General features: G+C 40.7%; 1 protein-coding gene across 2 annotated transcripts in view; it reads left to right on the top strand.

Moving 5' to 3' along the window:
- LYST (lysosomal trafficking regulator) overlaps nucleotides 1–15,136 on the top strand; it is a 281,303-nt gene that overhangs the window by 212,586 nt on the left and 53,581 nt on the right. For both annotated transcript variants that reach the window (XM_066235524.1, XM_066235534.1), the window contains 3 exons: nucleotides 7,703–7,933; nucleotides 10,066–10,255; nucleotides 14,002–14,138. In XM_066235524.1, coding sequence (XP_066091621.1) covers nucleotides 7,703–7,933; nucleotides 10,066–10,255; nucleotides 14,002–14,138 — 558 coding nt within the window. The remainder of the gene's footprint in view (nucleotides 1–7,702; nucleotides 7,934–10,065; nucleotides 10,256–14,001; nucleotides 14,139–15,136) is intronic.

Here is a 15,136-nt window from a genome sequence, read left to right as displayed (position 1 = left end):
TTCATGGGACAAAACAAGGCAAGGACTAAGTGTATAGCCTCTAAATTCAGAATTGGCTTCAGATCCTCACTCTGTGGCTCTGACACTTGTTATGTAATCCTGGCCAATAATTTGACCTCTCTGTACCTAATGGACAAATTTATAAAATGGGAGTAATCATGCCCCCCTGTGAGGAAGGAAATTTACATAGGATGGTGTCTGCCTTATAGTATGGTACAAATATGTGTCACCTTTTCAAAAGAAAGGATGTAAAAACACCTTTTCACATTAACTCACCATTCACTAATCTGTGGGTTCACCTAGACACTGATACCACAGAATGTAAAGAAGCACTATTTTAAAATAAATAAAGAAGAGTTCTGTCTAGAGCAATGGTTTTCAACCACCAGTCTGCGGACCAATGCTGGTCTACCAGAAATTTCTGTATCGTGTTCAGGGTGGTTCACTCTTTCATGAGCCAGCGTGAAATTTCTGGCAGACAGACACCGGTCCATAGAATAGCAGTTGAAAACCAGTGGTCGAGGATGATTCCAGTCATCATTTGAATTTTTAGTATATTGAGTCCAGCAGCCATGGAGAATGACCCCGGTTCAGATAAGCACTTATAAGAAGCATTTGACAAAGAGTAGAATTGAGAGAGTGTGGTGCTGAAGGTTATTAACTTCTGAAGACTCTTTCAGATTTTATTTTGGCACTTACAGAAAATTATATCTAGATGTGTAAATGAATTTGCCATGTCTGGTTAGATTGTAAAAGATAAATTGTATAAGTGGGTTTGCACAGAGCATGACAGATCTGTCCCAACTGTTAATGGCTGGCTTTGGATGGGCACGTACCTTACTCTCCCACTGACAACACTGAGGAAGAGGGAGTGACTGGCACCCTGTGCTCTGAAGAGCTCTGCACTTTCACTTCCTTCATCTCATCAGATTCACTTACAGGTCTTGTTAGATCCTAAATAACACTCCCTGGAGAGAACCAAGATGGCAGTGGAGTAGGCAGACACACAGACTACCAGCTCACCCTACCAAACTGGATTACAAATTAATTTAGGAACAATCAGTATGAAAAACCAACTTTGGATTAAAAGAACAGGTCTCAAAAACTAAGGAGCAAAGAAGAAGCCACACTGAGCCTGGTAGGGAGCTCTGAGCCACAGTGGATCTTTCCTGCTTCCAGGAACGAAGGTCGGGTTAGACTGAGAGCCCAGAAGGGCTCTCATTACAAGGAGAAGAGCAGAGAATATCACTCACAGCCACTTGCCTGGGGTCCTGGGAACGAGGTGAGCCGAGAGGACTGGCTTGTCTTCCAAAAGGAAAGTGGGGAGAGAGAGACAGACAGTGATGGGCAGAGGAATGCATGGAGTGACCTGAGAGGCTGACTTATCCAGTGCGGGGGCAGCCATAGCTGGGGGAGGGGTTGAACTCTTAACAAAGCACAAGCCTAAAGTGGTTCTGGGTGACCCACCTCTGGAAAGCTCTCCAGCTCCAATCAGAGCATTAAGACACAGCTGAAAACAGGAAGTGGGGAGGAATGGCAATAACTCAGGTCTCCATGGAGATCTGAGACACACCTCCCCCTACTGAAACAGAGAAAGCACCCTGCCCCCAGAGAGAAGCTGGTGCAGATCCACAGATCGGACCTTCAGAGTCTCAGGTTACACCTACCACATTCCTGGATACAGCTCCAAATAAGCCCCCCTGCTGAGATCAGTAAACAAGACTACCACTGAATTAAGAAAACTGAGAAGAAAACAAAGAAATCAAGACTTCAAAGAGGCTCTACTACATAAGGAGATCACAGCTTGAAGAAGCCTACAAGTCATAGAGAATAATGGGTAGGCAGAGAAGCATAACTCATATGCTTCAACAAGATAAATCATCTGATAAAGTCTTGGATGAATCAGAAGTATTCAAATTACTGGATGTAAAGTATAAATTAATGATTTTTAGGATGCTTAATGATCTCAAAGCTACAATGGATGGACTTAATGAACACTCCAGTAAAGAAATTGAAAGCATCAAAAAGAATACAGAAATCATAAAGAAGAAGGAGACAGAAACGACAAACACAATATCAGAAATGAAGACTATACTGGAAGGAATTAAAAGCAGGCTGGATGAAGCAGAGGATAGAATCAACGACTTAGAGGACAAGATAAGTGAAAGCATGGAATTGGAACAGCAAAAAGAAAAAAGACTGAAAAAATCTGAGGAAACTCTAAGAGAGCTCTGTGACAATATGAAGAGAAACAACATCTGCATCATAGGGGTTCCTGAAGAAGAAGGGAGAGAACAAGGGTTAGAGACCTTGTTCAATGAAATCATAGCTGAAAACTTCCCTAAATTGACACAGGAAAAAGTCACACAAGTTCAAGAAGCACAGAGAATTCCATTATAGAGAAACCCAAAAAATCTACACCAAGACACATCATAATTAAAATACCAAAGCTAAGAGATAAAGAGAAAATATTAAAAGCTGTTAGAAAGAAAGGCTATCACCTACAAAGGAGCCCCCATAAGGATGACATCTGACTTCTCAACAGAAACACTTGAGGACAGACAGGAATGGCAAGACATAGTCAAAGTAATGCAGAACAAGAGCCTATAACCAAGACTTCTTTATCCAGCAAGGCTATCATTTAAAATTGAAGGAATAATAAAAAGCTTCCCAGACCAAAAAAATCTCAAGGAATTCATTACAACCAAACCAGTGCTGCAAGAAATGTTAAGGGGCCTGTTGTAAACAGAACAAAGAGGGGAAAGAATATAGTAAAAGAGAAATATAATTTTAAAGAATAAAATGGCAATAAACAACTACATATCAATAATAACTGTAAATATAAATGGATTAAATGCTCCAATCAAAAGACATAGGGTAGCTGAATGGATAAGAAAACAGGACCCATACATATGCTGTCTACAAGAGACGCACCTCAAAACAAAAGATACACATAGACTGAAAGTAAAAGTATGTGTATCTGGGGTAGCAATACTTATATCTGACAAAATGGACTTTAAAACAAAGACTTTTTTGTTTTAAGGGATAAAAAAAGTCACTACATAATAATAAAGGGAGCAATCCAACAGGAAGATATAACCATTATAAATATCTATGCACCTAATATAGGAGCACCCAAATATATAAAGCAGATTTTGATGGACATAAAGGGCAAGATCAACAGCAATACTATAATAGTAGGGGATTTCAATACTGCACTAACATCAATGGATAGATCCTCAAGAAAGAAAATTAACAAAGAAAAAACAGAATTAAGGGATACCCTAGATCAACTGGATTTAATAGATATCTTCAGAACCTCCCACCTTAAAGCAGCAGAATGTACATTCTTTTCAAGTGCTCATGGTACATTCTCTAGGATAGACCACATGTCAGTGTATAAAATGAGTCTCAACAAATTTAAGAAGATTGAAACTATATCAAGTATCTTCTCTGACCACAATGGCATGAAACTAGAAATCAACTACAATCAGAAAACTGAAAAACACTCAAACACTTGGAAAGTAAACAGTATGTTATTCAACAACAACTGGGTCAACAGTGAGATCAAGGAAGAAATAAAAAATTTCCTTGAAACAAATGAAAATGAGCATACAACAAAATCTGTGGGACATAGCAAAAGCAGTCTTGAGAGGGAGGTTCATAGCATTACAGGCATACCTTAAGAAGCTGGAAAAGCTAAAAAAAAAACAACTTATTCCTGCAACTAAAAGAACTAAAAAAAGAACAGCAAGTAAAGCCTAGAGGAAGTAGAAGGAAGGAAATAATAAAGATCAGAGCAGAAATAAATGAGATAGAGACTAAAAAAACAATACAGAGGATCAATGAAACCAGGAGCTGGTTCTTTTAAAAAGTAAACAAGATCCATGAACCCTTAGCCAGACTCACCAAGAAAAAAAGAGAAAATACGTAAATAAATTAAAATGAGGGTGGAGAAGTAACAACGGACACAGCAAAAATACAAAGGATTGTAAGAAAATACTATGAAGAACTGTATGCAAAAAAATTAGACAACGTAGGTGAAATGGACAAATTTATTGAAAAAGGTAATCTTTCAAAAATCAATCTGGAAGAATCAGAAAACCTAAACAGACCAATTACAACAAATAGATCGAAACAGTTATCAATAAACTCCCAACAAACAAAAGCCCTGAGCCAGATGGCTTCACAGGCAAATTCTACCAAACATTCAAAGAAGAATTAACTCTTATTTTTTTCAAGCTATTTCAAAAAAATTTAAGAGGAGGGAAAACTTCCAAGCTCCTTTTATGAGGCGAGCATAATTCTGATTCCAAAACCAGGCAAAGGCCTGACCAGGTGGTGGCGCAGTGGATAGAGTGTCAGACTGGGATGCCAAGGACCCAGGTTCGAGACCCCAAGGTCGCCAGCTTGAGCGTGGGCTCATCTGGTTTGAGCAAAGCTCACCAGCTTGGACCCAAGGTCGCTGGCTTGAGCAAGGGGTTACTCGGTCTGCTGTAGCCCCACGGTCAAGGCACATATGAGAAAGCAATCAATGAACAGTTAAGGTGTTGCAACAAAAAACTAATGATTGATGCTTCTCATCTCGCTCCCTTCCTATCTGTCTGTCCCTATCTATCCCTCTCTCTGACTTTCTCTCTGTCTCTGAAAAAAAAAAAAGGCGTCAAATACAACACAAAGAAAGAAAACTAAAGGCCAATATCCCTGATGAATTTAGATGCTAAAATTCTCAACAAAATATTAGCAAACCAGATCTAGCAATACATGAAAACAATCATACATAATGATCAAGTGGGATTTATTCTGGGGAGTCAAGGTTGGTACAATATTTGCAAATCAAACAATGTGATTCATCACATAAACAAAAGGAAGGAGAAAAACCACATGATAATATCAATAGATGCAGATAAAATCCCCATTTATGATCAAAACTCTCAGCAAAGTGGGAATACAGGGAACATACCTCAACATAATAAAGGCCATATATGACAGACCCACAGCCAACATCATACTCAATGGACAAAAGTTAAAAGCAATCTCCTCAAGATCAGGAACAAGGCAGGGGTGCCCCCTTTCACCATTCTTATTCAACGTAGTTCTGGAAGTCCTAGCCACAGCAGTCAGACAAGAAGAAGAAATAAAAGGCATCCAAATTGGAAAAGAAGAAGTAAAACTATTATTATTTGCTGATGATATGATACTGTACATAGAAAACCCTAAAGTTGCTGTCAAAAAACTACTGGACCTGATAAATTAATTCAGCAAGGTGGCAAGATATAAAGTTAATACTCAGAAATCAGTCATTTTTATATACCAGTAATGATCTGCCTGAATGAGAAATTAAGAAAACAATTCCCTTCACTATTGCAACAACCAAAAAAGAAGTACCTAGGAGTAAATTTAACCAAGGAGGTTAAAGACTTATACTCGGAAAATTATAAAACATTGATAAAAGAAATCAAGGAAGATCCAAACAAGTAGAAGCATATACCATGTTCATGGATAGGAAGAATAAACATCATTAAAATGTCCATATTACCCAAAGCAATTTATAAATTCAATGCAATTTCTATTAAAATACCAAGGACATACTTCAAAGATATAGAACAAATATTCCAAAAATTCATATGGAACCAAAAAAGAACACAAATAGCCTCAGCAATCTTGAAAAAGAAGAGTAAAGTGGGTGGTATCACACTGCCGGACATCAAGTTATACTACAAGGCCTTTGTACTCAAAATATCTTGGTACCGGCATAAGAATAGGCATATAGATCAATGGAACAGAACATAGAACCCAGAAATAAACCTACACCTTTATGAACAATTGATATTTGAGAAGGGTGGTGATAGCATACAATGGAGTAAAGACAGTCTCTTTAACAAATGGTGTTGGGAACATTGGTCAGCTACTTGCAAAAAAATGAAACTAGACCACCAACTCACACCATTCACAAAAATTAATTCAAAATGGATAAAAGACTTAAATATAAGTCATGAAATCATAAGCATCCTAGAGGAAAACATAGGCAATAAGCTCTCCGACTTCACTCGCAGCAATATACTTGCTGATTTATCTCCACAGACAAGGGAAATAACGGACAGGATGAACAAATGGGACTATATCAAACTGAAAAGCTTTTGCACAGCTAAAGACAATATGAACAAAATAAAAAGGCAAACCAGCCTGACCTGTGGTGGCGCAGTGGATAAAGCATCGACCTGGAAATGCTGAGGTCGCCGGTTCGAAACCCTGGGCTTGCCTAGTCAAGGCACATATGGGAGTTGATGCTTCCAGCTCCTCCCCCCTGTCTCTCTCTCCTCTCTCTCTCTCTCTCTCCCTCTCTTTCTCCTCTCTAAAATGAATAAATAAAAAATTTTTTTAAAAAGGCAAACCACACAATAGGAGAACATATTCGACAATATGTCTGATAAGTGGCTAATAACCAAGATTTATAAAGAACTTGTAAAACTCAACACCAGGAAGATAATCCAATCAAAAAGTGGGCAAAAGAGATGAATAGACACTTCTCCAAAGAGGACATACAGACAGCCAATAAGCATATGAAAAATAATGCTCAACATCGCTAATCATTAGAGAAATGCAGATTAAAACCACAATGAGATATCACCTCACACCAGTCAGAATGGCGCTCATCAACAAAACAACACAGAGTAGTGCTGGCGAGGATGTGGAGAAAAGGAAACCCTCCTGCACTGCTGGTGGGAATGCAAACTGGAAAACAGTATGGAGATTCTTCAAAAAATTAAAAATTGAACTGCCTTTTGACCCAGCCATCCCACTTTTAAGAATATACCCCAAGAATACGATAGCACAGTTTGAAAAGGAGAAATACACCCCCATTTTTATGGCAGCATTGTTCACAATAGCGAAGATCTGGAAACAGCCCAAGCATCAAAGCAGTGGTACATATACACAATGGAATACTATGAGGCCATGAAAAAGAAGGAAATATTATTTTTTGCAACAACATGGATGGAACTGGAAACTAATGTTAAGTGAAATAAGCCAGGCAGAGAAAGAAAAATATCATATGACCTCACTCATATGAGGAATCCGACAAACAATATGAACTGAGGAATGGAATAGAGACAGAAGCAAGATCAAAGGATCCAGACGGAAAGCAGACAGAGGGAAAGGGGATGATAGGGTGATAGGATGGGACAAGAGCAGAAAAGCAAATTCTGGAAGGAAGCAGGGAGGGTGTTATGGGGAGGGAGACAGAGGGGATGTACTGGGGAACACAGGTGACATTAGAATATATGTAAACACAATAAATTAATAAAAAAAAATAACACTCCCTGGAACCTACCAATATTGTATATTAACTTCATTTTTGCCTTTCTCTATTTATCACTTTGGCAAACGACTTTCTCAGTCATTTAGACATGAAGTCTTAAATGCTATTCTCTGGTCTTAAAGTAAAAATTTTATAAACATACCTGATCAGCATCAAACAATCAAGATGCAGTATTTTCACTCATCCATTTGAAAACATCAATTTCCAATCTCAGTGAGGCCATTCATGATCATGAACTGATCCAAAGTGTTTCAAACTCATTTCCATTGAAACAGAAGAGTAGACCATGACCCAAAGCAGAGCACTTTGTTGCTTGCCCTCTGGTGTTCCTGCAGTCTTGCTTTACACAAACCTCTGGTCCCCTTCCCCCTTTTCTTTCAGACATATTTTGGAATGGATGTCTCTGCAGTTGAAGATCCGGTTCAGAGACGAGCTCTAGAAACCATGATCAAAACCTACGGCCAGACCCCTCGGCAGCTGTTCCAGTCAGCTCACGTGGGCAGACTTGGGTCCAGGCTCAGCATCGAAGGGGAGCTTCCTGCAGCCGTGGGGCTGTTAGTGCAGTTTGCTTTCAGGGAAACCCGAGAGCAAGTGAAAGAAATTACCTATCCGGTATGTCGTTTGGACTATAACAGAATTCAGCAAAAACAGATTCACCTCCTAAGAAGTGAGGCCCTGACACAGGTTCTGGGGGTCCTAAGTGAATAGCATGGTCCCAGCCTGAAGGTGTGTGCCAGCCAGTGAACACATGTGTGCAGTTACCAGTGACCTCCTCTGTGTAGCAGACACTGGCTTAGTGACGTGAAGAGAGTGCCCGGGGGAAGAAGGCAGGTCACAGAGTAGCCATCTGAGGGTTACTACCAGGAAAGCCTTATAAGGCAGTGACATGGACAGGAGCTTGCAAAGAGAAGTGAGACACTTACCAGGACTCAAGGACAGTTTGCACATGGGTACGCCAGTGCCCACATATGTGGCAGTATCCTGGTGATCATCTCCCAGCAAAAGTCTTGGCCAGAGGTGTGAAGGTTTGGGTTATAATTAACAGGAACCTTACATATTCTTTGGCCTCCCCAAATTATAATGATGAAAAGTATTGCCTCTTAAAATAGGAAATAGGTATAATTTTTACTTTGAAATAGAAAAATAAAGTAAGGAAACCTTAAAAGTAAAATACTAATCCTCAACTATATTCTTCATTTTAAAGCAGCATAAGACGAGGGACCATGGATGGTCAAGTGCCATAGAGATTTGCCAAAGAGAGTCCCAGCAAATGAAAGCCAAAGGAAAGGTTGTGAGGGACCTTAGAGCAAAATTAAGCAGCATATCTCCAACTGTGATCTGTGATCCATTTTAAGAGAAAATGGTTTTGCCCTGGCCGGTTGGCTCAGCGGTAGAGCGTCGGCCTAGCGTGCGGAGGACCCGGGTTCGATTCCCGGCCAGGGCACATAGGAGAAGCGCCCATTTGCGTCTCCACCCCTCCGCCGCGCTTTCCCTCTCTGTCTTTCTCTTCCCCTCCCGCAGCCAAGGCTCCATTGGAGCAAGGATGGGCCGGGCGCTGGGGATGGCTCTGTGGCCTCTGCCCCAGGCGCTAGAGTGGCTCTGGTCGCAACATGGCGAAGCCCAGGATGGGCAGAGCATCGCCCCCTGGTGGGCAGAGCATCGCCCCTGGTGGGCGTGCCGGGTGGATTCCGGTCGGGCGCATGCGGGAGTCTGTCTGACTGTCTCTCCCTGTTTCCAGCTTCAGAAAAATGAAAAAAAAAAAAAAAAAAAGAGAAAATGGTTTTCACAGACCTTGTTTTGACAAGTGTTTCTCAATATTACTTAAATACACTGAATGTAGGAAACTAATAGAGCACTAATGTAAATTCTTTACACCCATAATTAAATTGCATGTTAAATGCAAACAAACTTACACTACCAGTAAAATTCAAATTAAAAATACCAGCTGATAGATAATGCCTTTTGCTAAAACCAGATCACCAGCATTGTTTCATAGCTGACAGCTGCATTTTATGTTTTGTGTGTACTTCTCAACGCAGAAGGTTTTGAAAACTCATAATCATTTTAGTCTTTCTCACTACCAAGGTTATTCTGTTAACTAGAATCTATTATTTTAATATGGCAAAATAATTTAATAATACATCCTTTAAAAGTAACAGATGCTATTTAATTTACTAGTATAGTGACTGCTATTTAACTGTTAAATTGGTGTGTACACAACTCTTTGTCAGCAGTGAGTTTCTCGCAGTGGGAACATGGTACCAACCTGCCTCACTGCCACACAGGACCTTCCCACTGGCTGTCTCCTCCACCCAGAATGACCTGTTGACAAATACAGCCCCATGTGTTCCCTCCTTAATATGGGTCTCTGCTTAGACATCACCTCCTCCGAGATTCTTCCTTGACCCGCACATGAAGTAACAGCCCCGCATCCTCACCCTTGTCCTCATCTGTGTTTTTCTTCATGAGGCTTGGACCACCTGACATGTGTGTTTATGAATTTTTCAGTCCCCGTTTTATGTGAATGCACAGCACAGGGATGGGACTTTGTCCTCTTCATCTCTGTGTCTGGCAACAGGGTACGCATTTCTGTGCTGAGTGTGGAGGAAGTAAAAAGGTATAAAATAATTCTTACCCACAATGGGCTTATAATCAGGTTGCTTCCTCTTCATTTAGAATTTAAATTAGAATTAATTCTATATTTACTACTTTTAAAAAAAATCATATTTCTTCTCTGGTTTTAGAGTCCTTTGTCGTGGATAAAAGGCTTGAAGTGGGGAGAGTATGTGGGCTCCCCCAGTGCCGCAGTGCCTGTGGTCTGCTTCAGCCAGCCCCACGGAGAAAGGCTGGGGTCCCTCCAAGCCTTGCCTACCAGAGCAATCTGCGGTTTGTCCCGAAATTTCTGTCTCCTGATGACATACAGCAAAGAACAAGGTAAAATAAAACAATGAAAGCCATTCTGGTATCTTTCATGAGATTTGAGTGTTTCAGATCATCTGTGCTGATATTTTTGTTTTATTTTTAAGTTTTCTGAGTCCTTGGTGAAAAATGTTCAAACTTCTGGTTATTTAGTGCAAACTAGGAATTAAAACATCCTACATGAAAAAAATAGAAATTAAATGCAGTGTCATTGGAAATTAGAGGAGGACTTTGAAGGGGACAAGAATAAATGGTTCTGCTCACAAGATGAAAATATTAGACGATAATTTGGTGAAAGTGTTTATTTGAGGCTCTTGAATCCCAGAGGAGAGAAACTTACCATATTTCCCCATGTATAAGATCCTCCCATGTATAAGACACACCTTAATTTGGGGGCCCGAAATTTGAAGAAAAAAATGTATTACATAAAGTTATTAAACTCAAGTTTTATTCATCATAAAATTCATACAACTCCTCATCACTGTCAAAACTCCCATCCATTAGCTTGTCCTCATCTGTGTCTGATGACAAATCACTGTCTTCATATATCACCTCGTCCTCATGCCACACTTCTGCAACCACTGTATAAGACGCACCCAGTGTTTAGACCCCAAGTTTTTCGAGAAAAGATGCATCTTATACATGGGGAAATGCAGTATTTGACCAGAAAATCTAGTCATCAGAGGTACAGTCATCAGACTCAAGCAAACAAAACAAAGTAAGGACTTCAGGAGAGCCTTGAAAATAGGGTTTAAAAACACATATGCCTGGACAGCAGTCCTTTCTCGCTCTCCAGGCACTCCAAAAGCAACACCTTTAAGTGCTGTACAGTAGAGGCCCTCTCCATATTCTGGATGTCTCCTAGGCACTGAAAACCAGGGACACTTTCCACTTGAATTATCCCTCAGCCCTTCCAAATTAGCCATTTCACTAAGTGCAAGAGACCTCTCCCTACTTACACGGCGTGGGCTTTGCACCCTGAAATGAATGGCAGATAAAATGTGAGCAGATCCATCTGGACACCAGTGTGTGCACAACCTGGATGCCCCCAGTGGTCCCGTGTTCGCCTGTAACCCTGCTATGGAAGCTCTGTGCTCCACAGGGTCCAAGCAGCACGAGGTGCCAGGATCCCTGCTGGACATCCATCACTTACATGAAATACTAAGACCAGCTGGGCCGCAGGTCTTTCAGAGTCACTTTTAATTCCATCATGAAATGGGCAGTTGTCTTTATCATTGTTAAACTAAGAGAGGTTGCATACCACTTCGTCTGAGTTTCATATTAGTAGGTATGGTTAACTGTGTTTAACTGTAATTATTGTGATATCATTGCTTTATTCTCACTAGTATGTGTTGCAATTAGTTGTGCAGTGTGTCATAAGTAATTTCCTAGTAATAATACTTGAAGTACGAAACTGTAAATAATTCACCTTTAAAAATTAGAGTGAATTTCTGTCTGTTGAGCAGAAGGGAATAGGCTGGTATCACTGTGCAGCATGGTGGGATGTAAATGTGTCAAATAGAATTGTCATCCTATCTTATTTGAGCCACTATTGTCACAGCCTTAGTGTGCCTTATTAATAGCTGTGTTCATACAAGTTACATTGTTTCCTCACAAACTGTATCTGGGGATGCCAGAGTCCAGGGAAGTAGCTGTGGCCTTGGGAGGGAGGCTCAGGACTTGAGTCGCTACTCAGTGTCATGTGACCTTGAGAAAGTTACTCATGCCTTCCACACCTGTAAAATGGGAATAACAAAAGTGCTTACCTCAGCCAGCTAAGTTACTGTAAGGCTCCAGTGAGATAAAATAGGGAACAACCAGCACAGGCCTGACTCCCTCTGAATGCTCAGTGTATGTCCATGAGACTGTGAGCACTTGGGCCAGGGTCCACATGAGCTTTCTGCTGACCCCAGTGCACAGCAGCCCACATGGGCATTCCTCAGAGGCCTTGGGCGAAACAGGTGGAAGGCAGGTCATGTGGTAGTAACAGAGTGTGGAACCGTCATACAGTGACTGTGTGGCTTTGCTCAATTGCACAGCATGGTCAGTGTAAGAACTGGACTGGGGCAGGAACTTGGGAACTGGCTATCTCAGAATTATCTAAAGGGCTTTTTTTCCCAAATATATTTGTTTGGGTCTCATTTAAGACTCACTACATCACTGACCTGTGGTGGCACAGTGGATAACGTGTCAACCTGGAATGCTGAGGTTACGGGTTTGAAACCCTGGGCTTGCCTGGTCAAGGCACATATGGGAGTTGATTGTTCCTGCTCCTCCCCCCATTCTCTCTCTCTCTCTCTCCTCTCTTCTCTCTAAAATGCAATCTTTAAAAAAAAAGACACATTTGCATCAGACTCTCTGGGACTTGAGTACTAGCCTATGCATGCTGAAAAGGAATTTTCTTGCAAACTCCTATTTATAATCCACCATTCTAACAGGCAAAGGAAAAGGTTATTTAAAAAAAATAAAAGAAAAAGATGGTGCATTTTGTATTACTAGAATGAGAAACAAAGAATAGTTTTGTTTTTGTTTTTTTGTTTTGTTTTTAAGTGAGAGGAGGGGAGATAGACTCCTGCATGCACCCTGAGCAGGACCCACCTGACAACCTCCATCTGAGGCCAATGTTCAAATCAACCAAGCTATTTTTAGCACCTGAGGTTGACGTGCTCAGACCAACTGAGCTATCCTCAGCACCAGGAATGACACTCAAACCAATCAAGCCACCAGCTTCAGGAGTAGAAGAGAGAGAAGGTGGAAGGGGAGAGGAAGAGAAGCAGATGGTCACCTCTAATTTGTGCCCTGACCTGGTTTTAAACCCAGGACTTTTGCACACCAGGCCAGTGCTCTATCCACTGAGCAAACCAGTCAGATCCTAAGAAACTGGGAACAATTATTAAATACTCTCGATTTTAGAAGAATTTGAAAGGTTCTGAGACCCATAGAATGTGGTTCCTTTCCCTGAAGCTTATATTTAGAAGAGCTCATATTCAATACATGTTTCCCAATTCCTTTATTATAAAACTGATGTCAACATTTGATATTATACTTAACAAAACAAAAATAAATCTGTGAATTATACTCAATGTACGTTGATTCATCTCATACATGTTTGCCGTATTCCTTTTCATCATGAGTACTGCGCTGGGCACTGCAGGTGAAGCACAATCTCCCTCAGAAACTGAAAGTCTGCCGAGGGTGAGGGAGGGTGCCAGTTATAGTATGTGTGCTGCGTGGCTGCGCTCACATTCTAACAAAGTGGCGTTTATTGGATTTATGGATTGTGAACAGTACTGAGGAGGGAGGGACATCAAAGTGTCCAAATCTTTATCTCATAAAGACATAAGACTAAGTTGTGAAAAAAGAGGGTGAGAAGGAGAACACAGGTCTCTGTGCAGTCCTGTGGTTGACAGGATGTCCTTCCCTTCTCAGGGCAGCATTGCTATCCCAGGGGCTATCCAGGGAGTTGTTTATAGAGCATCCAGTTCAGACTTATTTTTAAAAGTTAATTGTTGCAGAACATAAATAGTGTAAGTTTGACTGTTATTGTCTTTTATAAAAATGTCTTAGCACAAATGAAAAAGAATCCCATTAGCATTAAAGGAATAAAAGTAAGATAAATTGGTCCATCTTTAGCTATAAAAATGCCTTTGCACTTGAACAATACTGTGTTCTGCTGTGGAAACTTCAGCCTCAGCCTGCCATGGTTGGGGGCTGTCAGTGACCGGTGAGCAGTGGTGTCTGACCTGATCTCTCCTCTGAAGGTGTAAGAAGCATGAACAGCACCGACATCCAGTGGTCGGCCATCCTGAGCTGGGGCTATGCTGACAACATTTTACGGCTGAAGAGTAAACAGAGCGAGCCTCCAATAAACTTTATACAAAGTTCACAACAGTATCAGGTAACCATTTTTATGCAGTACTTTGTAGTAATAATTAAATAGAATGCTTTAGACCAGTTAGCCTGGGAGCAGCCAGTCTGTAGGATCTAGTGATTACTCCAGTCAGGAAGCTGGTGATGTTGGACGTGTGCATCACGGTGCTTATAGAAGCCCCACTGCTGCCCTTCTGCCTGTATCCTCAGATTTGTCTGCTTCCCTTTGTCAGCTGTCAGCAGCATGCTGAACAAAAGCAACATTGCTTTCTTCTCAGTGCTCACCTGCTCCCTGCCGCTGCGTCATCTTCTGTGTCTGGTTTTCCCTGAATGGACCAGGTGTCTGGGCGTCAGGATGTGGTAGAGATAACACTGGGTCTGACTCTGAGTTAGGGATCTGAGTTGGTGTCAGGCATTGTTATTTACTGCATTGCCTTTGGCAAGTAATTTCACCTTCCCAAGCTTGATTCTTTCCCCCTTTTTAAAACTAGGGTGATAAACTCCCACTATTGTCTAATAAAGCTGTTGTAAAAATGTTTCCAATATTTGTAAAGTTACTTTGTAAACTGTAAAACTATATAATATATATGTATATATAGACAGTACTGCTACCACTTTCTAAATTGTATGTTGAACCTTCTTTCTTCGTCTGTCTATGGGAAGTTCTTTTTGTTTTCAGACTTCCATTATCTATATAACACCAGCTGCCTATTGATATGTCCTAACAGTTTTCCCATTCCCTGCTAACTTTGAAACAGAATAAGCTACTTGGGGGAATTTTTGGCAGTGAAAGAAAGGAAAACAATGACTTGTTTACTTAACCCCTAACATTCCTGAGAAAAATACCATCATCAACTTTTTTTATCTGGCTTACTGGTCAACTAACAAAGTAAGAGTAAAGGACAGTGAAACACAAGCTTATTGGAAATTCTAGTAAGAATTTAAGCATTGCAAAATTATTTCTGTCATGTAAAGTTTGGCACACAAACTTCATTAAAGATGAGAGAATATGCTCAAAAAAGAAGG

This window comes from Saccopteryx bilineata, chromosome 1, assembly GCF_036850765.1.
Source record: "Saccopteryx bilineata isolate mSacBil1 chromosome 1, mSacBil1_pri_phased_curated, whole genome shotgun sequence".
Taxonomy (NCBI): Eukaryota; Metazoa; Chordata; class Mammalia; order Chiroptera; family Emballonuridae; genus Saccopteryx; species Saccopteryx bilineata.
Note: the sequence above shows the minus strand (reverse complement) of the source record. Positions and strands in the feature narration are given on the sequence as shown.